Raw genomic sequence first — 27755 nt, forward strand, 5'->3', positions numbered from 1 at the left:
TCCTGACTTATTCATGGTTAACAACCCACATTTAAACCATAGTGCAGGTTTCACATGTAATGACAACCCATGATTCAACAACAACAACAACCCATGATTCAGTGACTACCCCTACTCTGGGTTTGTTGTTAACGTACGAACTAGGTCACTGTATGTTAGAGCTGGGAGCTCTGGCTTCAAATCCTGGCCCAGGCAACCCATTTGTTCAATGTCTATTGATTCTCCGTTCATAAAAGAGTATTAATTGTGTCAAATGTTGTAAGGATGAATCAGTTTCATGAGCCATGGCAAGTCTTCGATGCATCAGTTATTTGGGCAGAAGGGTCACAAAGCAACTGAGAGCATCTTACTAACTTTGTTTCATGTGCCTCCCAAGCAGTCACATTCAAAGATGACCTCTAACCATTGCTTGCTCCTCTCTCTTTCGGTCACAGGCCTTACTATCAGCTCATGATACTGTGGCCCAGAAGGATTATGAACCCATTCTTCCACCACTGCCAGATAACATCCCTGAAAATGAGGAGGCGATGAGAATTGTCTGCCTGGTGAAAAACAAGCAACCCCTTGTAACATTGCATTTTAATTCTAAATGTGTACAATCGACTTTAGCAATAAGATTCATTCTTAAGATTAGAAGAAGTGATAAGCAAATTAGGGTTTCTCTCACCCTTGCATTCTGATTTTGCTATTTAACATTTGCTTTAAAAGTGTGTCAAAAGAGACTGGTACTTAGAATGAGATGAAGCTGCTGAAAACGAGTTGGTTGCTATGAACTGCAGATTTCACCACATAGGAATTTCTTCTAAACCTTAAGGCTACAATTCTATACCTACTTACCTTGGACTAAAGCCCCGCTGAACTCTGCAGAATTTCTGAGTAGGCGTGGATAGGATTGGGATGGGATGTGAGAGAAGTTGAGCACTTTCTCAGTGATCAGGGTAACAGAAAATTGTTGTTATTGTTCTTTGTGTTCAGCTGTAGAGAATTCATATTCTGTTATCTCTGCCTGCTTTTGGAAAGTTGATATCTGTCTTGAGCTTTAATGATGTAGAGAAGGAAAACTTTATAGAAGGTTTATAATGTAGGTTATCTCTCAACAATAATTTCTAATGATCTCTGAATACTCATGTACTTCATTCATCCATTCATCCAGTGATAACTACTCTTTTTCTCTCTCCCCGCTTTCCACGCCAGGGTGCCACTATTAAACGTCATGAGCTAACAGGAGATATTACAGTAGCAAGAGTAATCCATGGCGGATTAGCAGATAGAAGTGGTAAGATGAATTTAAAGCATGCAACAGAGAGGGATTGTTGGGTGGGTGGTTAGGATTATTTTTAATGTCTGACTTTTCAGGGTTCTGTGAATTTGCTCATTTTTGTGAATTGATTTCTGAGTAAATTAGAAAGCTAATGACTCTTCTTTTTTTCTTTGTTATAAATATACATGTATATTATGGTTATTTTGTCGATAGGTTATTATTATTATTATTTATTAATTAATTTATTTATTTATATAGCACCATCAATGTACATGGTGCTGTACAGAGTAAAACAATAAATAGCAAGACCCTACCGCATAGGCTTACATTCCAATAAAATCATAATAAAACAATAAGGAGGGGAAGAGAATGCACCAAACAGGCAGTATAAAAGTCAGAACAAAATCAAGTTTTAAAAGCTTTAGGAAAAAGAAAAGTTTTTAGCTGAGCTTTAAAAGCTGCGATTGAACTTGTAGTTCTCAAATGTTCTGGAAGAGCGTTCCAGGCGTAAGGGGCAGCAGAAGAAAATGGACGAAGCCGAGCAAGGGAAGTAGAGACCCTTGGGCAGGTGAGAAACATGGCATCAGAGGAGCGAAGAGCACGAGCGGGGCAATAGTGTGAGATGAGAGAGGAAAGATAGGAAGGAACTAGACTGTGAAAAGCTTTGTAGGTCAACAGGAGAAGTTTATATTGGATTCTGAAGTGAATGGTTGATGAAGAACTATCATTGCCTCCTACTTACCCCAAAATCAGGAATGTGCTAGAATGGTCACTTCTGTAAATAACCACTTTTGTGGGTATGACACAAAAACCCAAGTGCTTTAAGTGATCTGCCCATTGGGCAGGTTTGCTGAGCTGCAATTTTGAAATAAAGGCTGTTCCAGCATTGTTGCGCATTCATGGTTCTATTTAACATTTTGATGTTCAGGCTTCCCTATTGCAGGAGCTGTATAAGTGCATTTGGCTGAATGCACTTACAAGCCGCTTTGCGGACCTTCACACTCAGTGCGTGAAGGCCTCTGAGCTAGCCGGGTGTGTGGGACGCTTGGGGGCAGGTGTGTGTGCATGCAGTTTGTCCCAACCTCAAAATAGCCCTATACATGATGCATAGGGCTGATCACTTTCAGAATCACATAGAATCATAGAGTGGTAGAGTTGGAAGGGGTCTATAAGACCATCGAGTCAAACTCCCTGCTCAGTGCAGGAGCAAACGCCTTCCTTTAAAGTGTAGGAACATAGGAAGCTGCCTTAGATGGAGTCAGGCCATTGGTCCACCTCGCTCAGTATGTTCTCCTCTGACTGACTGAAGCTCTCCAGGGTTTCAGACAGGAATCTTTCCGATCCTACCAGGAATTGCTGGGGATCAACTGGGGGCCTTCTGCGTGTAAAGCAGGCGCTCTACTCAAGAAGTGTTTCTCAAACTGTGGGGGCAGATCTGTCAGCGTGGGGTGGGGGCAATGGAGAGAGGGAGGGAGAGGGAGGCTCCTCAGGCAAATGGACTCTTCCTTCCAGCGATATCCGAGACAGAGAGAATTTGAATGTCTCCTAGCAAAGGATCCTCCCGGATCCATTGCTGAGTTTTTGGTGGGACGGTTGCTCCATTTGCACTGTCATCCCAGTTTGATCGGAATAGAGTTGCTGCTTTGCTTTTATGACGCTTCCTTATTTGTGGCTTCAGTTGAGGCCAGTGCTATCTTGTTATATTCTTCTAATACTGGCATGAGATTAGTATCCCGGCTTACCCGTCCTTGCACTCAGCAGCAGGTTGTATTCGCACAGCTGTGAGCAAGGATCTCTGCATGCACAATTTTGGAATAGACCTTGGAGCTGGTGGCCTGGAAGGTCGAGTAAATTTAGAAGGGGAGCCCAAGCTCAAAAAGTCTGAAAAGCGTTGCCTTTTGGGCTTGGGAAGGTCCAGATATCTATCCCATAGGTAGGGAAATGGAGCATTCCAGCACCCGAAGCCAGGGTTTGCCAGTGCCTAGAGACTGGCGAAGGTCTAATGCGTTAACACAGCCATTAGAAGTAGCATTTGGGTTTGTGTTTCTGCCAGGACCACAGTAGGAAGGGAAAAGTGTAAAGTCCCTCTCTCCACCACCACCCCTGTGGTCCTGATGGTGCTCGGACCTTTGCGCAGCTGCTATTTACATTACAAAAGATGTGTATTCACACAATATCGCATCTAGTTTGGCCCTGGGAGTCCTCTGTGAAGTTGTAAATCTGTCTTGCCCAACCTAGTGCCCTCCACATCTGGGGATGCTGCAAGTTGTAGTCTGATACACCTGGAGGGGCTCCAGGTTGGGCAGGGCTGCTGTAGATAAAACCTGAGTGCGGGAGGGCATGTGTGGGTGTGTCTTTCACTTTGTGCTGGACTTAGGATAAGCCTTGCCTGACACAAAGCAAGAAACCCTTCTCCCTCTGTGGTCCCATGAAAATAAAACTTGGAGGGTAGGGCTCCTCTCACTTTGTGCCAGGTATCTGAGAAGTGGAGTGAGGGAGTCTCATTTGGCTCACTGCTCGTCACTGGTAAATGGGAACCACTGACGGGGTGGTTTTTTTGGGGGGGGGGTTGCCAAAGGATTCTTAAAATCCTGGGGTTGGCACTGGAATGGACTCAAGGAGGATTCATATAGGACAGCCTTCCGCAACCCAGTTCTCTCCAGACGTTCTAAACTGCAACTCCCATCATCCCCAGCGAGGCTTGTTCATTTTGGGGAAGTCCAGCCCTTTTGGGGTCCAATGGATCCCTGCAACAGACCCAACTTGACTTGCATTTGCAAGCCAAGCCACGCAACGCCTCCCGAAACTTCACCGGGGCGGTGTGGGTTACGCAAAATTGCACGTGAATTTTTGCAAAATCGTGGGTGTAAATGACACCATTTGCATAAAATAATGAGTATAAATGGTTTAATTTGTTCATCACACACACACACACACACACACACACACACACACCAAGAAAAATCCAAGAGTTGGCCCAACTCATGTATAATCAAGCCGGAATCGGGTGGGGCTGAACCTCTGACATACTAATTCCCAGCCAGCATGGCCATGGTCCAAGATATCTTGAGGACCATCAGATTGGGCAAGGCAGATACAGGCTACACCTTTTTGAGAGAATAGAGCATGAAGTCTACTATTCTGATTTGTGTGTGGATCTGGGAATGCTCTGATAATACAGTCCCTTTCTCCAGAATTCTGGAAAAATATCCTGGCATCTCTCGGAAGTTCTGAATACTTTTGTCTCCCTCTTCCCTGGCAAAACTCTCAGTGTTGTCCCTTTTTGTTGTAGGGTTGTTGTATGCTGGAGACAAACTGGTAGAAGTGAATGGAGTTCCAGTGGAGGGACTGGAGCCAGAGCAAGTAATCCACATTTTGGTATGATGATTACCCCCTTTATGTTGCTAATAGCGCCCAATGGGGACATGGAATCAATGCAAATAAGAGGAGCCTAAGAAAATTCAGGTGGTAATGGCCCATGTATGTGGCAGCCCTGAGAGAGGAGGAGCTAGATGGCCATCGTTCCCAGCCTGGGCCATTCAGTGGACTTTGCAGACTCATTTCTCCCTCAGATCCAACCAGGTTGAATGGTTGCTGTCTTCTTACTCAATGCCTTTCATTAGCTTTAGAATGACTAGACCACTAACAATTAGGCACACATATACTTCAGATGGTGTTGCTGTGGACTTTTGATCAATCCTATCTTCACTAGACATGTGAAGGCCTGGCGGAGGAAAAAGGAAAAAAAATGGGGATGGGAGGGAAATTCAGGAAAAAACTGCTTACCTGATGTTTTCCAAAAATCTCTGAGAGAAAAATGGGGGGAAACGGCTTAGTTTTTAATGTGTCCTTTCTCTCCCTCCCTCCCCACATTTTTCTGTTGTGACCCCCAGCTCTTCACATGTCTAATCTTCACAAAAGGCCATGTCTAATAATCTAGAATTGATAATCTGTTGACCTTGGTGATTAAGCATTCCATCTGTGACACAGTTGTAAAGTGTAACTAATTGGATGTTGTTTTTCTAAACGCTTGTAGGCCCTCTCACAAGGAACTATTATGTTCAAGCTGATTCCAGTTTCTGATCGACCAGTCAGCAATCAAACAACAGTAAGACATATTTATTTCCTCCTATCTCTCTCGTAGCAGACAGTTAATCCAATAATGGCTGGCAGGAAGGAGAATCAGTTCTGTCGGTTCAGGTCATGGCAATTTCTGATGGACCCATTTTGGATTATGGGAGTTGTAGTGCTACACATCTGGAGGGCGTAGCATATCAATTTCCTAATTTTTCACTGGTTGTCAGCGAGATTCTGGGTACGGTTTAAGAAGCTAGTTATTTCTTGTATAGCCTAATGGAATCTGGTCCCGGTGTACCTCAGAGAGCATGTCCTTCAGTAGGAATATCCCTGCCTGTTAGGACCTTCTTTGAAGTATGCTGCTTCAGACAGAGAACTCCTTCCCCAAAGTGCCTGGCTTTGGGCCAATATTTCCTGAGTTCAGAGTAAAGCAAATGCTTACTCATGTGTTTTATTTGATGAGTTTCGATGTTTTCATGGTAATTTGAGCACGATTTTTTACTGGAAAGGTGGGATCTAAATTTTATGAATCAATAAATTGTCCCGTTGGGCTTATATGAGACAAATTATACAGGCTTGATTGGCTAGATTGAGGCTTTGGGCTTAATTACTGCTTTGGGGAGTGCTGTCCAGTTGTTCAAAACCTCCCTTTCAGTTTGCATTACTTGACCACTAGCAATGAATGTGAATGAATGGGGCAACAGATCATCGCTCAGCCATTTGGGTGGCCCCTCTCCCACCAGCAGCATGAGAAGAAGCTGTGAAACCAGTTTTGCTCAGGCTGGTTGTGGGTATAGCCTCAGAGACCAGGAAGAGTGGAGCCATTAATTAAAGGTGACACTTCTCCTTGATCAGGGGACTGGGGAGAGAATTTTGGATTTAGCAGTTCTCTGTTTTAAATTGTCATAAGAACATAAGAAGAACCCCAAGGCTGGATCAGACCAAAGTCTTAACTAATCCAACATCCTGTTTCTCACAATGGCCAAACAGATGCTCTTGAGTCAGCCAGCTAGTATTTGGAGGGACAATGTCATTCATTACTCATCCAGGCACTGCTAGATCTGTACTGTTGTCTATAAACACACCATTAGACACATTACAGTATAACGGTTAATAATTCAAAAGTAATTATTTTAGATCTTGTAGGACCACTTGGACCTAGAGGTGCCTGCTTGGTTGTGAAGATCTTCTGGAGAGGCTTTGTCCCACCAGTTTATGAGTTGTGTTTGGTAGGAAAAAGAGAGAAGGTCTTTTTCTATGGTTGCCCCCAGATTATAGATTTCTCTCCCTAGGAAAGCTCTCCTTGCCCCTCCTTGATGTTGCTGTATGAAAACTTTTTTTGTTTAGCCAGGCCTTGGTTTTATTCTGTTTCTCTACAATTTATAGTGTTAATATTGTATCTGCTCTTTGTCATCTTTTAATTGACCTTCTTTATTAGTCTTAATATATGAAATTGATCTTCTGGCGTTTTAAATTATTTTAGTTGTGTCTTCATTATTTCTTCTTCTTCTTCTTCTTCTTCTTGGGAAGTTGGAATGTCACCATTTATGATTAATCAACCTTCTGTGTTGTTGTCATCAGCTCTACGTGCGAGCAATGGCAGAGTACTGGCCTCTTCAGGACCCTGCCATTCCATGTGCTGACGCAGGACTGCCGTTTAAGAAGGGCGACATCCTTCAAATTGTGGACCAGAACGATGCCCTCTGGTGGCAGGCAAGAAAAATCTCAGACCTCAGTGCTTGTGCTGGACTCATCCCTTCCAATCACCTTCTGAAGAGGTAAGTGCAGCCAGTGTTTCTGAATAATTAGCCGATTCCCCACAGCAGTCTTCCTCAGCCTGATGGCCTTGAGATGTTTTGGACTATATCTCCCAGGATTCCTGACCATTGGCTATGCCGGCTGGAGCTGATGGGAGACTAAAACAACTGGAAGCCTCCAGGTTAGGGAGGACTGCCCCTATTATCATGCAGCCCTGTTGTAGAAGAGCAGTGATAGGATGGCACTGAAGGAGGTTTGTTAAAATAAACCAAAGCCATTTAAAATAAACCAAAGCCACATATAAATTGCTGGTGATATGATCATGTTATGCCGGTGCTCTGTCATCTGCGCTGCCTTCCAGTCCATTTCCATGCCTGAAGTGCTGTCATTCATCCTTTAAACATTCTAAAGAATTTTGGGGCAGGTTACCCAAAGGATCATCTCCTCCAATATATACCTCCCTGAACCCTCCTCCAGGTGCTGCTGCAGTAATTACAAAAGAGAGGGCCTTTTCAGTGGTCGTGACCCCAGAGAGGCTTACCTGGTGCTTACATTGCTGTCCTTTTGGTGCCAGGTGAAGACTTCTCTATTTTCTGGGTTCTAACTCTGGGTTATCTCTCCCCCAACAAGTCAGAGTTCCTGGTTTACACACAACACCCAGAGACAGAGTGTCCCTGAGTTATTCAGCCACTTTAAAAAGACCCTGTTTTCTTATGACATCTGAACCAGGTCGCTGGATAGCACATCTGCTAGTTGTACCTCTGATTATCACTCCAGTGTGTGATTATAAGATTATAAGTTTGTCTAGGAACTATTGACACTGTTTTCTTGCTGCACCACATTCTTCTCTGTCTAGGAAGCAGCGGGAATTCTGGTGGTCTCAGCCCTTCCAGCCCCACACCTGCCTCAAGTCAACGATCTGTGAGTATAAAAATTCCCTGGTTGCAAGCTGTGGGTGGGAATGCTTCTCTACTTGACTTCTTTTGCTTGATGTTTGGCCTCCACCATAGAGTTCAGCGCAAATTAGACTACCATAAATTTGCCACACGCACGCACACAAAAAGCACTGAGTTCCAGTGCTGGAAGCAAAATCCATCACCTTAGGGCAGGGGTGGGCAGAAGGTAGATCTCCAGATGTTTCAGACTTCCAACTCCCAGAAGCCCCTGCCAGCATGGCCAATGGTCCAGCTGAAGTCCATAACATCTGGCGATCTACTTTCTTCCCACCCCTGCCCTGGGGACATGAATTTTTGCAAGATCAGTTAGACTATATTTGCTTCCAAATCTTCTAAGGAGTTATAGCTGACTGGATACCACTTGTAGAGATTAATTACATAGTTACTGCTTTCCACTTGCTCAAAAGTTGAAGATCTTTTGTCAGAAGTCGTTCTGTTTCTCTTACCTAGCCATAGAAATGTTCAGGTGTGTTCTATAGTTCTATCAGTTAGAAACCATCTTTATACATGGGCTGGTTTTTTTCTAGCAGCAATGGTGGCAGTCTCTTTAACTCTACTGTTTTCTTCTTAATTTTCTCCATGCATCTGATGTGAGTAGTGAGTACGGTGGAAGAAGGTAAGCAGTGGTATCTGGATTTGATCTGTTTCCTTCCACATATCCTGAGTTAGCAGTCTAGTTCTCTCTGAGTGGCATCACTCCAGACTGGGCAGGGTGTGTGGAAGACGGGTTCTCATGATTAAAAAAATTATTTATCTGCACATCAAAAACTACCTGTAAGAGAGAAGGATTCTCCAGGTTGGCGTGAGGAAGGCATCCCGATGGGTTGACTCCCTCTACTGCCCAGGAAAAGCAGGGACAATGTGATCAGATTTCTGTTAAGTCTACTGGTCCCAGGCTCCTCACAGCCAGTTCTGTGCATGACTATGAGCTTTATCACATGTACCTGCTTCCTTCGGATTATCCCTGTAGCGCTAAGCTCTCGCGGTTGTTGTTGTTTTTGCCACCGGGAGGCAGCAATCCTTTGCATACCAGGAAGTGAGTTGAAGGGGGGAAATGTAAAAAATCATTAAAAAATCAACGGATGACCCAATTCAATTCAAATTTGGTATGCTTAAAGCTCTCCCTAATATCTATTAATGTGCCAATTTTGGTGTCTTTATCTTTAAAGCTTACACAGATGTAAGCATTTCTTTAAAATCCTGCTCCTGCGCCCCAGCGGTGGCTCAGAAGATACACTCAGAAAGCAGGGGCTAAATAGAGCAAATCTTTTTGCTTTGAAGCACAATTAAAGCAGGATGCATGGGAGCACTTCACAATAAAAGCATATTATAAGGTGGAAAACTTCTGAGTCCTTTGCATGCAATTTGCAGTGATTGCACAGTATAACGCTGGTGTGATAAAGCTCTTTAGCTCAGAAAATAGAGTAAGAACATCAACTGGAGAGTAGACAAAAGGCAGAGAGTAGTGTTTCTCATGGGTGTTTCCCGGGTGGCTGCTTTATTCACACATACACCCCAGCCGTGGAGATCACACCAGGGGAAATGGTACTCACACCGCTGTGAGGCTGCTTCTCAGTAAAGGATTCTGGGAACTGCTGTGACAGCGTAGTGTTTGCTTGGAATGCAAAGGAAGTTGTTCAATAATGAGTTTTGCCATGGTACACTATTGAGATACTAGACAAAGATGATAGAAATTGGGTCTTGGGGTGGGTAAGTCATTTCTGTCATTGTGTGAGATTTTTTAAAACGCTTTGAGTGCTTGACCTGTTTCCCCCCCCCCTTTTCCATGTTCTTTACACGGTACAGAAGATGACATGCAGATTGATGAGAAGTGTGTAGAAACAGGTAACTGACTCTGGTTTTGGTGGATGGGCATTTTTGTTCTGCAGTTCAGAAGGGACTGAAAATCATATTTATTTATTTATTTATTTATTTATTTGTTACAATTCTGTAACATTCCATAACCAAGGCTTTCTGGGAGGTTTATAAATGAACTGGTTTATTGGAATGATCTCTGAAAGAATATGTAAAATAAATGTATGTGAAAGAAAGAAAAGCGAGAAAGAAAAGAGAAATAAATAAATAAATTGGGGTTATAATTCTGGTTATATCAACATGCTTATACTAAAGAGATCCAGCAGGAAAGGACATGTATTTCACTCTCTCATGGGACAGTTTCACAAGGAATGCTCACAAGTTAGAAATCCTTTTTGCTCCAAACCATTCTTTGAGCTTATGAATATGATCAGTGTGGCCTAGAACATGGAAGCATCATTTTAAATTTGAATTATAGACACCAAAAGGTGACTTTCATTCTAGTGGGCTTAAAAGGTTAGGGGTTTCCTGTTCTTGTGCAGGCCTACAGAGGTACATAAATAAATGGACATAGGTTTTAATTGTTGCTCTAGAGGAGCATAGCACAGAGATATTCCACCTAATCGATGTCTTCTTCTATAGTAAAAACACTGAGGTGGTGTTTGTAAGAGTCCTTAGGTTATGCAAACTGTGGGTTTCTGTGACTTAACGTGACTAAAAAATGGGGAACTGAAATGGTCCCTTGCTCAAGTTTACCTCATGCCATATGGCAGCCTCTGGGCTGCTTACTCAGAGACAGAGAGCTGATCCTTTGAGCTGAGGAGAAGTTCAAGTCGACTCTCAGGAGGATCAGTCAGCTCACGTCACTGTGGACTCTCGAGGCTGCAGCACTGATCCAATCTGCTGTGTATTTTATTCCGAGTTCTAGGGATGATGATGATGATGATGATTCAGATAGTTGAATAAGTTTGGATTCCTCATACTGTCGAAGCCTTCTTAGATTTTCAGCTCCGTTTTTGTGTTCATAAGCTCTCTATACTGGGCAGCATCCCTAAATATATTGTGCAAGTGGAAATGAACCCTGACACAAGGGTTAACTAGTGCAACCCCAGAAACTAACCCAAACTGGTGCTTCTGGAATGGGATGAGTCTGTGGAGCTCACTTCCATGGGGACCTGCACTATTCTGAAAGTGTTAGCTTAGGCAGTGGAGGCTGGTGTCTTCGATTTCGGTGGGGCTGTGAATCCATTCTGGGTTTCAATCAGAACCAGCCAGAACTCTAAAGGAGCCATCCAAACCCTCAGCACCTTGGGATAGTTCCTTTAGAGTTCTGGCTGAAACCCAGAACGGATTCAGAGCCCCACTGAAATTGGAGCCACCAGCCACCACTGAGTTTGGGCAAACTTCCCTTAGAATTAGGGAATACTGCTGAATACTGCTTAATGCCTCACAGTGTTTTTCATGGTGCAATGAATAACATTAACCCAAACTAGATCAATCTATCCTTGAACCCACAGCAGGGCTGACAGCCGCTTAGGGGGTGCCACTGTTCTAGTTCGGTTTGGAGCCCCTCTGCAAAGCACAGCTGCTTTTAATGAAAATTAAGATCCAATTATGGATCTGCCTCCTAAAATGCCCTTTGGTGCTTAAGCAGGGATCAGAGAGGAGGAAATAAGAACCTAATAGTGTCCTAATGCTGCATGGATGGGAAATCTTTTCTGATGTGTTATGTTATAATGATCTTAGACAGTGATAGTATTGAAATGAAATGTATTTGGTATTTTTTTGCTCCCTGGATGACTTAAAAGATGAGGAGACTTTTGAGTCTGGTAAGTATAAGTCTTCCTGCAATTTTGGTTGCTAACCATACTTTTGCTATTTGTAAGACTCTCCAAAAAAGAGGGTGCAGTGGAGGTGATTAAACTACCAATCCATCTTTAAAGTGGTGTGTGTGGGTGTGTTTGTAAAAAGCTACTACCTTTTCTCAAGTTAGAAAGTCTGTCTGAGCCAGATCTGGAGTTTTTAATAAGCGAAATAAGACACATTTGAGACAGATTGGGTTCTCTTCTCATTAACAGAAGTGTTTGTTCAATTTCGAATTACTCTTATACATACGGTGAAAATTGTAGAACTGTGCAAGTGTCACAGGGGACAGCTGGAAGGTAATGAGATTACATTACGTAAGTGTAATTGAAGGGCTAATCTACTCCCTGGCATCCTTATTACTCTTGATGATGAAGGATACCAGGATGAATTTGCCACTTGGATACCAGGATGAATTTGCACATTAAAAATAAAAGTAGGGCAGGTCAGATATACTACCTAAAGCATATCTATCCGTAAACTGAGAAGACTGGGCTTAGAGCAACTGTGAACAAAAACAGCTGCAGTTTGTAAGGAACTATTTTTTCAGAACAAACAAACTTTTAAAAAATCTTTGCCAAGTATTTTTTTTATTTACTTATTTTATTTATTTATTACATTTTTATACCGCCCAATAGCCGAAGTTCTCTGGGCGGTTCACAAAAATTAAAACCATAATAAAACAACCAACAGGTTAAAAACACAAATACAAAAATACAGTATAAATACAGTATATCCTGAGGTGAGGTTTTTTTTTCCAGAATCGTTCAGACTTAGGTGACACATTGGCCTGGTTATTATTATTACCGTATTTCTTCAATTCTAAGACACACTTTTTTCCCCACATAAACATCCCTAAAAACGGGGTGCGTCTTAGAATCGCGGGCGTGTCTTAGGGTATTTTTCTTCTGTTGGTGGTACTGAAATTAGTGTGCGTCTTACAATTGATGGTGTCTTACAATCGAAGAAATACGGTATTATATTTATTTATATCCCGCTTTTGCCCAATGCTGGGCCTGTAGTTTGCACATAACGCTAGCTCACAGTTTATTTAAACCTATTTTGTTGACCTACCAGGGTTTGTGTGCCAGAAGATTGAACAAACTGTGGTTTGTTTTTTCAGTCCCTGGATCATTTGTTTTCCTCCTCGTTCACCTGCTCCCTCCCTGTATCCCAACTGTCTTTGTGGCATTACAGTACTGGCATGTAAAGATGCTGGGGTGTTTTTTTTAACCACTCTTGTCCACTGCCTCTGTAGCCCACTATTCAGGGTTTGCATGTAATGACAACTCATACAGTTTGTTTGCACATGACAACAAATGCTAGGTCGTTGTGCTTGAGCGTGCCCATCTCTTGCACTTTACAGCACATCCCATGATCGGCTTGATTGTGCAGCTGGACATTCAAACCCAGATCATTGGTTTTTTTTAGGAGCTAAACAACCCCGCAGTTAGCCCTTGGCTTGTTGTTGGGTTAACCTCTGGATTGTTTAGCCCCTAAACAACCCAGTGGTCTGGGTTCACATGTCATGCTGCACAACCTGCAAAGTAGCTGATTGTGGGTTTTGCTGTAAAGCAGAAGAAGTGGGCATCCTGCAGGCAGCGTACATGCCCGTGCACAACAACCCTGTCATCAGTATTGAAGAAAAATTCAGCTGCAAGTCATGGGTTCTCTTTGTGGGTTCATGATTAACAATCCGTAGTTAACCCGTAGTTCTCAGTTCGCACATAACGACAACCCACGATTCAACAAACCATGGTTAATTACACCATGGTCTGTTGTTGCATGCAAACTAGGTCAGTGTCAGGACCAGCCCTCCCATTAGGCAAAGTGAGGTAACAACCTCAGGTGGCAGACTCTGGTGGGGAGCAGCCATGGCAGCCCTCCAGTTATTCCCCTTTGTTGAAGGGCAGAGCTGTGTGTGCCATGTGGCCTGTCCTGCATCTTCTAAACTAGTCTGGTGCCTGGGGCAGAGAAGGACACTGTCTTGTCATCAGTATTAAAGTAAAAGTCAATTGGAAGTCCAGTTCCCTTCTGTACATGGAATGTGGAGGGTGCCCTCCTGGCCTTGGCCTCATGCAGCGAAATGTCTTGGGCCGGCCTTGCATGCCTTTGTCCTGATTGAGGAGTTCCAGCGCATTAGAATCCACAGAGCTTAGTTTAAGGGCAAGTCTGAATTTCTTAAAAGGCTTGAAATGCCAAGAGACCAAAATTGATGCCGGCAGGAACTGCTTTGCCTGCATAAGCCTTAAAGTATCTTGCAGGAGGAACTATGAGATAAACATTGAGCATAATGAGGATTTTTAAAAAGAAAAAAAATGGTCAGACAGGGATTGAAGAGAGATTTGGGGCAAAGGAGGCATATTACTCAAGGGGGGGAATAACACGTGGCTTGCACAGAGTTGAGCTGGGGTGATCCTTCAGTGTCAGCAGTTTTTGGGAAAGAAAGGTGGATGTGTGTGGTTGGTCGACGTTTTGAATGTACTTTTAAGATGTTCATCTTTAGTGAAAGGCTGCTATAGCCGTAGTGAATGATCTGTTCTTCCTGCTGTATTACGTCAAATGTGGACTTGAACTAATCACAGCCCTAGTTTTTAATCTGAGTCTTCCTATTCTTACATTTTTGTGCAAAATACCAGAGGAGCTTAAAGAAGGTAACTTTAAATTTTCCGTTCTCCTCTAGGTGTTAAAAAGTAGGTTGTTAATCATTTGTTTATGATTAGGAACATCAGGAGCGTATATACTGTACATAATGCTATTTTTTAAATTCATTATAGTCAGATAAATATGCAGATAAATAAATGTACAGGATAACCCAAGCATGGATACTGATGTACATTTAGCAAACATATGTTTAAGCAATGATAACGCATTTGTATCATGTGTTAACATTTGTAGGCAACCCGGTGCCCTCCAAATGCTTTAGTCTACAACTCCCATAATCCCTTCAGTTAGCTGTGCTGGCTGGGGCTTATGGGAGTTGTAGTCCAAAATTGTGGGACTACCATTCTACATATACTTCTTTAGGAAGATTTCACATTGTTGTGTGTTCACTAACTAAAAGGTGAAAGTGTTAGGATGGTGGATGTGTCTTAGTGCCTTATTTTTGCAAAGTGATCTGTTCACTCCCTGACTGCTATCTTGGCATGTTTGATGTGTGCTTGGGGAATAAATACAGTCCTGGGCAAATGTTTGCTATGATGAAAGTATTTTTTTTCACATTGCCCACTTTTTCATATAGTAGGACATTCCAAGGCAGCTTGGACAGTCTTGGTCCTTGTAAGACAGAATATTTATTTATTTATTTATTTATTACATTTTTATACCGCCCAATAGCCGAAGCTCTCTGGGCGGTTCACAAAAATTAAAACCACAAAAAACATCCAACAGGTTAAAAACACAATTACGAAATACAGTATAAAAAGCGCAACCAGGATAAAACCACACAGCAAAGTTGATTATAAGATTAAAATACAGAATTAAAACAGTAAAATTAAAATTTAAGTTAAAATTAAGTGTTAAAATACTGAGTGAATAAAAAGGTCTTCAGCTGGCGACGAAAGCAGTACAGTGTAGGCGCCAGGCGGACCTCTCTAGGGAGCTCGTTCTACAACCGGGGTGCCACAGCGGAGAAAGCCCTCCTCCTAGTAGCCACCTTCCTCACTTCCTTTGGCAGGGGCTCACGGAGAAGGGCCCCTGTAGATGATCTTAAGGTCCGGGTAGGTACATATGGGAGGAGGCGTTCCTTCAGATAACCTGGCCCCAAACCGTTTAGCGCTTTAAATGTCAATACCAGCACTTTGAATTGGGCCCGGAATATTGACAACGTATGGTGCCTTGTGTAGTAAAGTGTTTGTTTTACAAACACCCAGGTTGAACTAGCCAAATCCAGCTGCTTTTATTTGATCTCTGGACCACATCCAGATCAGGCAAACTCATTTCGTAGCCTGTAGGTGGAAGATCCTGCATGTTGTGTTTTATATAGGCTGCCCTAGAATGCTTCCAGAAAGAGGTCTCCAAGCACCAATTGTTGGAAATTATTGTGCAACTATTCCTTCTTTTCTTTCTTAATGGACCCCCCTATAAAATTCTGTAAATGAGGAAGGTCAATTGCAGGATAAGAGCCTCATCTGGAAGCACACCTAGTGAACAATTAGAAAGTGCCTATTATTCCCCAAAATCTAACAAACTAAATAAGAACCAAGATAATGTAATATAACTAACTAATGTGGCTATAAAAAAAGACAAAAGCATAATAATACTTACTGTTGTGAAGAGCTGTTGCTGCTTCTATATTTGTTACAGCCTCTTTTGAATGTTTGATGCTAGACATTTTGAATTAGTAATTAGTCTCTCTCTCTCCCTTTTGGTGGCATGATTATTAATTAAAGCTACGCTCTTTGTCGTCATGTAAATGAGAGAACGGGTAAAATGCTACATTTCTGATAATCACTCTGCTTTTTCCTTATCCTTCCCCGTTTTTTATATGTTGCTTTTTTCACATTACAGAAGAGGAAGAATTCAGTGGATCTGGTCAGCAGATCTTCATTAGTACGTAGTTATTTTGAGAGACTGGAGAATTGGTGTGTGAACTCTTGCTGGGCTGCCAAAGTAGTTCATTGTCATCTTTATTTGAGAAGCGTTCACCCTGTGCTTCATTCCTGAATATTCCTTTACTTACTCCTCTGTTGCTATTGCCCTGCAGGCCTCCAACAATCTACTCTTTTATAAAGTTTTTATGTTTTGTAGTTCTCTCCTGATAATAAGTCCCTAGCTCTCATTGCTCCCTCTGCTTAATAAAAATGATGGCATTTCCACTGGCTTTGGAAGCCTTTGACACATGGACTATTTTGAAAGATATGTAACCTGCCCTGATAATTTTATTGGTGTAATAATACAGCACCTGTAATAAATAAGATGCATGAACATTTGAGAAGATTAGTACAGATTACAAAGTGCTTCATATTTATGGCTGAGTTTTGTCCATTATTTAGACAAATGTAACAGGGTTTAACATTTTGCAAAACCAGAAAATCCTAACTTAAAGAAAATAATCTCATTTTGAAGGCTCAGTCTTTAGTAAGCACCCTGCAAAAATAAATACATCCTGGTACAGCTCTGGCACAGGTTCTACCATGAGAACGAAATAATAAAAATAATAAATTTATTTCTTACCCGCCTCTCCATTTTGATCAAGGCGGGTCTGCATTCAAAGACAGCATATGTCTGAGTATCACATGCTGTCAACCAGAAGTATGCAAACTTTTTGGTCCCAAGGACTGCATACAATGTTTGCTTGGAGGCTGGGGTCCGCACATGCTCATACATAGAAGCCTGCACATATAAGCAAGCACACATGCACACACACACCATTGATCCTGATACAATTGTGCTTTCCTTGCTGCTAGCAGCTACGGGGAAAGAAGGATCTTTATTAGGCTCTCTGTGGGATGGAGTACAGACAAGGGCGAAGTTGTCGGCAGTGGTAGCAGGACCGGTCCTGCCATTAAGCAGAGTGAAGCAGTCACCTCAAGCGGCAGGTGCTGGAGGAGAGCACTGTGTGTGTCCAGAGGCCTGCCTTGTAACCCCAAAGCTAACTGGCTGCTTCAGCTGTGTTGGAAGATGCTTGCCTATCACCAGTGGTGAAGTAAGATTCAACCGCTAGTCCAATCAGGCTTTGTACATGGAATGGGGAGGAGGCACCATTGTGTTCTTCGGCAGCAAAATGTCTTGGGCTGGCTCTTGAGTTGTCAGGGCACGCCTGGGTGGCCGCAGGAAAGACCTTGAGGGGTGGGGTGCAGGTGATGAGCCCCTGCTGTGGGCAAAGCAGGACTTGGCCACCACTCCCAAGCCAGCTTATGAGCTGTCCAGAGGTCTCAGACAGCAGAGTAACAGACAAGATGGGCCATGGTCTATTCCAGCAGATCTGTTCTTACATTTTTAGTAAAACTTAAAACCAGCATCCAGATTTCACTGTCATGCGGGAAAGGGGGTTGAAGTAGGGACTTTGTCAAAAATAGAAAGGTGGGAGCAAGAAGGCAGCTCCGTCCAGGGCTCAACCAAGCTACAGTAGCGAGGAAAAGTTTGTGAACTCCTTAGGATTGTCGCATATTTCCAACCAAAAGTGTTATTAGATCTTAATCTAACCCATAAAATCTTAGATAAATAGATAACCTGATTAAACAAATGGCACACAAACATGATGCTTTTTCAACATTTATTTATCCACAACTGATACAATATCTGTGTGAAAAAGTATGTGAACCTTTAGATATTCAGTACCTGGTGGCACCTCCTTGAGCAGCAATATCTTCAAGTAAGTGTTTCCTGTAACAGTTGGTCAGTCTCTCACATCCATTTTGGAGAATTTTGTCTTATTCCTCCTTACAGAACTGCTCCAACTCAATGACATTTGACAGCTTTCCTGCATGAACAGCCCACTTCAGGTCCTGCCACAACATTTTGATGGGGTTTAGGTCTGGACTTTGAACAGGCCATTCTAAAACACGGAAGTTCTTCTTCTGCAACCATTCTTTCGTAGATCTATTTGTATGTTTAGAATCATTGTCTTATTGTATGACTTACTTTTGGTACAGCTTCAGTTCATAGACAGAAGGCCTGACATTCTCCTCTAGAATCTAATGATACACTGCAGAATTCATGGTTGTGTCAATGATGGCAAGCCGTCCAGGTCCTGTGTTTGTGAGAGCAGTGGTTTCCTCCTGGCTATCCTCCCATGAACACCATTCTTGTTCAGTCTTTTTCTGAACATTGAGTCATGAACACTCACATTAGCCAAGGCGAGAGTGCACTGCAGATCCTTGGATGTTATTCTGTGGGGGGTGGGGGTTACTTCCTGGATGATGCATCACTTTGTTCTTGGAGAAATTTTGGTAGGATGACCACTCCTGGGTAGAGATTGCGGTCTTGAACTTTCTCCATTTGTAAACCATCTTTCTGGCAGTGCATTGGTAGAACCCCAAATCCCTAGAAATGGTTTTATAAACCTTTGTAAGTTGATGAGCAGCAATAACTGTTTTTTTGAGGTCCTCAGAGATGTCTTTTTATCGTTGCATGTCATGTTTCCGCACAACCATATGGTGAAGACCAAACTCACAAACTTTCTGATCCTTTTATAGGGTGGGGCCTCCCAAACTCACCCTTGAAGATCTGCCTAATTACTTAAACACCTGATTCTAAATATTTCCTTTAATTGAGCTGATGCAATCAGGGGTTCACTTACTTTTACACATAGCCTGACTCTTGCACACTTATTGTTTGCCTAATTTAAACATCAATTTATTTCACAAGAGACAGAATTGGTTAATATAAATCCTATTGAATATTTAGAAAAGGACTGGCTTTGATTCATGAAGGCTATCAAGAGAAAACTATGGAATTTCCATAATTATCATTAGGGTTCACAAGCTTTTTCTCACTGTAAAGGGTGGGGTGTAATAATGAGATATCGTCAGGAGTTCCAGGAACTCATGCAGAAGGGAAGGAGCATCAGAAGGGTCAAAAATATTGCCGGTTGGCCATGTTAGCTTATTAAATGGAACCATCCATTATTTTCAGTGACCTGCTTTTAAAGGTCTCTTCGTTTCTGCTTTTCTCAGCTGGTTTTCGGAGAAGCATGCGCCTGTGTCGCAGGAAATCCCGCAACAGCCACCTCCCATGTTACGCCCGGTGTCCCAGCGGCTGCTACAGTGCTGTAGCAGCCCCTTATGAGGAAGTGGTGCGATACCAGAGGCTCCCCGGGGATCGAAACAGATTAATTGTCCTCATAGGTAAGCAGGAAAAAATTAACTCGATTCTGGCATATAATAATGAGATGTCATTGTGGTGGGCCTGAGCGCAACACAAAGAGGGAGGATTTAGATTTGTCCAAGGGAAATGCATCTACTCATAGTGGCTGGGAAAGTATGCTGGTAAGTTGCTAATTAGTAGAGTGGGTTAGGGCCAGCTCTACCATTAGGGAGAGTGAGGCAGCCATCTTGGTCAGCTGACTTTGGGTGTCATGAAAGGGCAACAAAAAGTTTGTTGTTTCAATTATTATTAACTGTCTGGAAAGGGGAGAAGTGCTTATGGGATTTTTGCTTCAGGTGCAAAAATTCCTTGACCAGCCTTGGGTACTATGCACCTTGGTTTGGAAGGGAGAGGCGCTATTTACTGCTCTGCCTCAGAGAGCAAAGTGTCTTGGGCCAGCTTCAGAGTGGGTCTTTGCAGGCTAGTGAAAAAGCATTTGAGTCTCATCATGTGGTCGTCTTTCAGCCTGAGGACTGGATTCAGTTTTGGAGAAGCACTTGGGAGCCACAGGCCAGTGGTGGCTGGGGCCCGAAGGCAAAAGGAGACAGGGCCAAAATATATTTTAAAAATGCCAGCTTATTGTAGCTTAAAGCTCTTACTGCCAGTAACTAAGCCTTAAAATTGGTATTTCAACCCTTTAGAATGGGGAAAATGGCACAAAAGCCTGGACAGAGCATTCATGGGAAAGGTGGTGGGGCCAGGGATGTGGCCATCTGGGGACCACTGGAGGACTGGATTGAGGCCCCAGGCAGCCCAGATTTGGCCCATGGGACTCAGGTTTGATGCCCCTGATCTAGGAGCCTTATGATCTCTACCCTCGTTCAGGAAATAAATAGCTCTTCTTCTTTGACAAATATAACATATTGTACTGGGACGTGTGGTGTTCTCCTTCAATGCCTACCTGTTCCTGTCTTGAAATATTCAGGTCCTTCAGGTGTTGGAGTGAACGAGCTACGACGGCGGCTTATCGGAATAAACCCTCATCACTTTCAAAGTGCAGTGCCACGTATGTGAGATTTTATGCTGGTGTTCTTAATTCTAGTGGTGGAAGGAGAGGGCAAAGCACAGCTCCACAAACCTTGTCTTGTCTTAGTAGCCTACCATTATTTGTGGTCGCCACTGATGTCACCCAGAATCCTTTATAATGCACAGAGGGACTTGGGTGAAAGGTCAGTCTCTCTTGAAAATCTCTCTCGCTGCTTCCGCAAGTCTCCAAAGCAAGTGCAGAATGAGAGGCTGAGACTCCTTTCCTCCACTCTCTTCATATGTTAGAACAGGGGTGGCCCAGCCTCAGAGGTGTCATTTTGTTGTTAAGGAATTGGAAGTCAGAAATCCCTACTGCAAATTACCCAGCATTCTATTGTCAGATCCCATTTTTCCTTCTGCCATCTCTACTCTAGACTCATAGAATAGTAGAGTTGGAAGGAGCCTATAAGGCCATCGAGTCCAACCCCCTGCTCAATGCAGGAATCCACCCTAAAGCATACCTAACAGATGGTTGTCCAGCTGCCTCTTGAATGCCTCTAGTGTGGGAGAGCCCACAACCTCCCTAGGTAACTGGTTCCATTGTTGTACTGCTCTAACAGTCAGGAAGTTTTTCCTGATGTCCAGCCAGAATCTGACTTCCTGTAACTTGAGCCCGTTATTCCATGTCCTGCACCCTGGGAGGATCAAGAAGAGATCCAGGCCCCCTCTGTGTGACAACCTTTTAAGTATTTGAAGAGTGCTATCATGTCTCCCCTCAATCTTCTCCAGGCTAAACATGCCCAGTTGTTTCAGCCTCTCTTCATAGGGCTTTGTTTCCAGACCCCTGATCATCCTGGTTGTGCTCCAGCTTGTCAGCATCCTTCTTGAATTGTGGAGCCCAGAACTGGACGCAGTACTCTAGATGAGGCCTAACCAGGGCCGAATAGAGAGGAACCAGTACCTCACGCGATTTGGAAGCTATACTTCTATTAATGCAGCCCAAAATAGCATTTGCCTTTCTTGCAGCTATATCGCACTGTTGGCTCATATTTAGCTTGTGATCCACAACAATTCCAAGATCCTTCTCATTTGTAGTATTGCTAGCACAGGTGTGGGCAACATGTGGCCTCCTATAGGTTTGTTAGACTGCATCTCCCATCAGCCCTAGCCAGCGTAGCCAATGGTGAGGGATCATGGGCGTTGCAGTCCAACAGCATATGGAAGGACACATGGGGCCGTCACCTGTGCTAGAGCAGGGGTGGCAGAAGGAAGAACAGAACCTGACAATTCTGTTTCATCTCTTCTCTGTGGTGGCTGTCTCATGTGACCAGGCTACAACATGGTTGGGTCTTTCATCACTTTTAAAATATGCTGACAGGAGTTGTTTTCAAAACAGCTTTTGTGTGCATTTGGACTTCATTGTTTTTCTTCTTTGCTGCTGCCTTGGAGGATGTTCCTGAAAACCCTCTGAGCAGCTTTCTGGGTGGTATGCAGGGCTGAGGTAGGAAGGGAAAACGTTGGAGTTCTGATGCACGTGACAGTTCCCCAGAAGGCCCCTTTGAATCAAGTCCACAGCTTTTAATTTCAACAATCAGACAGACAAGTAAAGTATTAGGTACTTCGTAAAAAAAAAAGTTCTATCCAAGTAATTATTTACAGGTGAAGTAATTATAACCCTTATTCCTTTTAACAGATACAACCCGTGCTCAAAAGAGCTATGAAGTGAATGGTCGAGAGTATCACTACGTACCCAAGGAAACGTTTGAAAATATGGTATATACTCACAGGTAATTCTTAGGTTCACATTGATCACCCTTCTTCTTTCATTATGTTTCAAGATCATGTGGTTAAGGACAAGGCTGTGGTGTTAGGTACCATAGATTTCCTAATTGACACATAAGAACTAGGTCATACATATACTTGACACTGCCATTTGCTGGGGTAAAGATGTGCTGTGCTGAAGGGAATTGTATGCCTTCAAACACGCAAGAGGTGTGTCAGTCTCCCTATTCACTTCAGTGTGGCGTAGTGACTAAAGTGTTGGACTGGGAGTCAGGAGATTTGGGTTCTAGTCCCCACTCAGCCATGGAAACCCACTGGGTGACTTTGGGCCAGTCACAACCTCTCAGCCCGATCCACCTCACAGGGTTGTTGTTGTGAGGATAAAATGGAGAGGGGGATTATGTACACCGCCTTGGGTTCCTTAGAGGAAAAAAGGCGGGATATAAATGTAACAATAAATAAAATAAATAAAAATTCTTCAAGAAATTGGGGAGAGTGCAAAAAAAAAAAGTATCATACAAATCAGTTGTTATTGGTTTTAAAGCACTTTGTGATTCTGTGCCAAATGTTCCCTGCTGCATGGCTGCAACATAGTTTTATCATCATGGGTCCTGTTAAAAAAATACTGGTTGAGTATTACCACTGTAAATAATACTGCTTTGAACATAATCAACCCATGAGGAGGAATGGACAAACCTGTCTTTCACTTTTGATAATATTTGCATTTTTTCCAAGCACAAGTTCATTCTGTATGTGTCCGACCCCAATTATTTATTCGAAAGAGTGTGCAGAGGCGGAGAGTGAAATCATCTTCCCCTCTCTTGCTTTCCTTTGTTGTGCTTGTGGCGTTACCCCACAATTCATTATATTGTATATGTCTGATTTGTATGTCTGGTAAGTAGAGAATGTTAGAACTGAGTAGCTGTGATTTATTATGTAATAGGTAGGAGGGGGGAAGAGGAGTATATAAGGAGAGTGTTGGGAGTTTTGGAGGAGTGGAGTGTTTTATAGGGCTTGATTTCTGGTGGTTTTTATTTGTAAAGTAAGAAGAGTTTAGATTCTAGGGATTTAGGATTCGTATAAAGAGAGAGAGGTGGTTGGTGTGTAGAGAGTTTAGATTAGGCAGGATTTAAAGTATTATATTTTTATTTGAAGTTTTTAAATAACAATACACTTATTATTATTTTGTTAGCTACCAAATACCACGTGTCAGCTTAGCATTATTTACCTGCCTTACAGTTATTAAACTCCCACCCCATATTATTTTTTATTTATTTAAAACATTTATATCCCTCCCTATATCAATAAGATCTAAGGGCGGCGTACAGATAAAAGCATACAGTATAAAACAGTAACTATACACAGCTAAAAACAAATTAAACCATAAACCAAGTTAAAACAATATATAATTTAAAAGCAGTAAAACTATTAAAACAGTTAAAACAATGTGCCAACTTCATGAATTCAACCATTAAAAGCTTTGTTAAAAAGCCATGTTTTCACTTGGTGCCCAAAAATCAGTGTTGGTGCCCAAGCCATTTAGGGCTTTAAACGTCATTACCAACACCTTGAATTCCGACTGGAAGCATATAGGCAGCCAGTGCAATTCCTTTAAGACCGGTGTTATGTGGTCTCTGTAAGATGCACCTGCCAGCAGTCTAGCTGCTGCATTTTGCACTAGCTGCAACTTCCAAATCGTCTTCAAGGGCAGCCCCATGTAGAGTGCATTGCAGTAGTCTAATTGGGAAGTTACCAGTGCGCGCAGTACTGTGGCTAGGTTGTCCCTGTCCAGGAAAGGCCGTAGCTGGCGGATCAGCCGAAGCTCCGTGCCACGGAATCCACCTGGGCCTCCAGTGACAAAGATAGATCTAGGAGTACTCCCAAGGTACGCACCTGCTCCACAGTATATTTAGAGCAGTTCCCATCTTAAACCTGTTTCCCTCATAGCTAGGGGAAATGTTTTAATTAACCATCCCTCAGGTTTTCAAGTGGTGGTGCTTGGCCTGAGAAGGGTATATGCGGCAGGCCTAGTGTAAGGGTTTGTTACGTCACAGTACTCTCTTGCTTTAAGTACTTTTCTCCCAGCCCTGCTTAGATTATTTTCAGTATCAGCAATGGGCTAGGAGATAGCAGGGATGGGCAACCTGTGGCCCTCAGCTTAATTTCAAAAGCCCCCTTTTGCCAGCAGTCTGTCCCTCCCTCTGCAACCCACTGGGCACATAAGAAGGAGGAAGGAAGGGAGAGAGAAGGAGATGGCCGAAACAGACAAAAGGGGTTACACTTTGCCCACTTTGGGCACTGGCCCCGCTGGCATATGGCCCCTAGCAAATTACCCCCATAAGGGAAGGTGGTCCCTGAAAGAAAGAAGATTCCCTATCCTTGAGTAAGAGCAATGAGGTAAGGTGGGAAAGAGGGGAAGGTTTTTCTCCTTTCCCCTGCAGGTATCGTAAAGAGACACACGTGCACACACATTTATATGTCAACAGGACAGACGTATGGACAGCTGCTTCTTCATAACTCATTTGACCCTAAAGTACAAGCCTTATTTAAAATAGTTTTAAATCTCTGTCCTGTCTTAGAACCTTTCCGTCTTAAATAATGCAGGATTTCATTTGAAGCAGGGCTCTCTCTCTCTCATCTTGCTCCTCTGTTTTGCCTCTCTTGCAGAATGTTGGAATATGGAGAGTACAAGGGCCATCTTTATGGCACAAGTATTGATGCAGTACGTACAGTACTTGATGAAGGGAAGATCTGTATAGTGGATCTAGAACCCCAGGTGAGTCATGTGGAGAACTGTTAATGTCAACAATTCATGGACTAAATGGTGAGTTCTGTCCTTGAAAATGTGCAATGAAATTTGATGGATGTTCTTCCGGTAAAGGTGGTTAGGGTGACCTTATTCCGTGTGCCTTAATCTGGACGAAGAATGATCACTTACACCATTTTTGACACAGGTGTCCTTGAATTACTCTAAACTCTGGCGAATATGAATCCGATTCTGTTGAATTGGATTCATATAGGTTATACTTCAGATATGTATGAAGTATAACCTGTATCTTTTAAATCAGTAAAGGTTGTTTATAATAGGAATAAAACCTGGGCAGGGTAAGTGCATCACGTGTTTAATACATTAAGCTAAAATGTTTTGTTCTATTTAATTTTTTGTCTTGCAGAGTATTCAGCTGGCTCGTACTCATGAACTGAAGCCCTACATTATATTTATTAAGCCACCAAGTATGAGCTGCATGAAGCAGTCTCGGAAAAATGCTAGGATTATTACAGACTATTACGTGAACATGAAGTTTAAGGTGAGAATTGAGAGGAGGAAAGGAGCTGTCCAATTTGTATGGCGTTCTGTGAGTCATAGCCACCACCATGGTATCTCTTAACTTTTTGTGTGAAAATACCTTTAAACCCTTGTTAGAACAACTCTGAGGTAGATCGTCATGTCAGTATTATAGATGTAAGAATAACTCTGACATGCTGATTTAACTAAGACTGCCTTTCCCAATCTGAGGGACTACAACTCATATCGTATGGATGATAGATTTGTAGTCCAAACACATCTGGAGGGCTCCAGGTTGGGGAAGGCTGAGATAAGATCTGAACTCCACTTATAAAGTCCACTGTCCATGCACTGTTGTTCTTTACGTAACAGTTTCAACCTGAATTTGTCTGCTGAATTGATCCAAAATAGAATATTCCTCTTTGTCTATAGTTTGAGATTGGACTAAGGTCTGAGAATTGTTTGACCCAGAGCTGAAGCAATAGCTCTTTTTTAAATTTAAATATGTAGGCAAGATGAGTTTATCTCCCACTTTTTCCACCCATTCTAAGTGAGTTGATTACAGTGTCAATATTCAGTTCTCCCTCCTCTCTTTTTTTCCTTGATCCAGTTCAAACCTAGCAGCAGACCCTTTGGGACTGTGCAGGATGGAGGCATAGAAGCACTTGTATGGAGGTGACATTTGTGGGAACCCCGCTTCTCCGTGTGGGGGATTTCATGCAGCTGACATGATTTGTGTGATTGCAATAACTCAAAAAGGGCTGCTGCAATCACACAAATCACAGTGACCCAGTAGATGGCCTCCATATGGCCTCCATATGAAGGTGCCACGAACTGTGCGTTATTGCAAATGCTTATCAATGGTTATCACATGAAGATTCATGAATAAGACAATCGCCAAAATGGGTGTTAGACTGGCATCCTGTTGAACGTTTAATTCATGGATAATTGGAAAGAGTAACTGAAGTCAGAATATCATAAATGATATTGAAGTACAATTAAAATCTAATTCATGCCTTCTTATTTTATGAGTTTTAAGATAGCAGTTTACTGTGATCTGAACTGTGACACAAAGGGTTTTTTTCTAACTGGCTTCTAATTTTGAGAAACACTTGGTGGGCCTGTTCAGACAACACACTAAGCCATGGTTAGGTTGCTAACCCTTTAGCAGCAAATTATTAGTAAGGATGTTTAAACCATGGTTATGTAGCCACTATGGTTAAGAATGGTTCACATGACACACTAAGTCATGGCTCGCCCAACACGCTAAGCCATAACGTTTAGCTCAAAATGCTTAACCACCATGGCTTAGTGTGTCATCTGAATAGGGTCATTACAATGTTACAAGAGCAGTCTATATGGTTTTGAAATAAACAACAATAAAATAAACAAGTAGCTCATTTCAGTTGATATTTGAGCCTCCTATTGTTCTGCTCTCTACAGGAAGAAGACCTGCAGGAAATAGAAGAGTCAGCCAAAAAAATGGAGACTCAATTTGGCCAGTTCTTTGATCAAGTGATTGTGAATGACAACTTACAGGAAGCGTCCATGCAGTTACTGTCTGCTGTGCGCCGAGCACAGGACGAGCCTCAGTGGGTCCCAGCAACGTGGATATGCTCAGACAATCAGCCATAATTCTCAGGACTAGACAGTTTCACAAAGATTATAGTTCATGCTTCACTACAACAGTAATCGTAATGCTGGGTTTGCTGGAAAGAATATATCTTTGTTTGAAGGGAATTTGGAGAGGTTTAGGTAAAACGCTATTACAAGATGTAATAATATATTGGCTGCATCCGCACATCACTTTAAGCCATGAACTATGAATGAGCAACATGATGATTCATACAACCCATTCACTCCCACTTCATGTGGGCAGGTAAACAAACAGGAAAGAGAGATTTGTGGGATGTTTGAAACCAGGATTATGGTTTATTGTGCCCAAACAAGCCAAGTTTCGTAAATCAACAAACCCTGGTTAACATTCTGGTTTATTAAGCCATAATTTGTGGCTTAAAGTAAGGTACAAATGCAGCCACTGCCTTGTTTGGCATTCTTAAACGTTGTATGTTCAGTAACATTAATTTTGTACCCCCACAAAAGTTTGCTATATTGTAGTGTCAGCATATACATTAATTGTTAAGAAAAATAAAAGAATCTATTTTGTTGCATTTATTTGTGT

General features: G+C 42.5%; 1 protein-coding gene across 1 annotated transcript; it reads left to right on the top strand.

Moving 5' to 3' along the window:
• Positions 1-434: 434 nt before the first annotated feature.
• MPP4 (MAGUK p55 scaffold protein 4) lies at positions 435-27748 on the top strand. The gene is given in 18 exon segments (XM_063116160.1): positions 435-566; positions 1195-1276; positions 4554-4639; positions 5298-5369; positions 6920-7116; positions 7953-8017; positions 8651-8668; positions 9859-9897; positions 11614-11642; positions 11645-11696; positions 14370-14384; positions 16240-16281; positions 19350-19520; positions 20465-20545; positions 22199-22292; positions 24955-25063; positions 25461-25595; positions 27017-27748. Coding segments are annotated over 18 exon segments (1518 nt in total). The 5' UTR covers positions 435-527; the 3' UTR covers positions 27209-27748.
• The last annotated feature ends 7 nt before the right edge of the window (positions 27749-27755 follow it).

This window comes from Elgaria multicarinata, chromosome 2, assembly GCF_023053635.1.
Source record: "Elgaria multicarinata webbii isolate HBS135686 ecotype San Diego chromosome 2, rElgMul1.1.pri, whole genome shotgun sequence".
In the NCBI taxonomy this organism is placed as follows: Eukaryota; Metazoa; Chordata; class Lepidosauria; order Squamata; family Anguidae; genus Elgaria; species Elgaria multicarinata.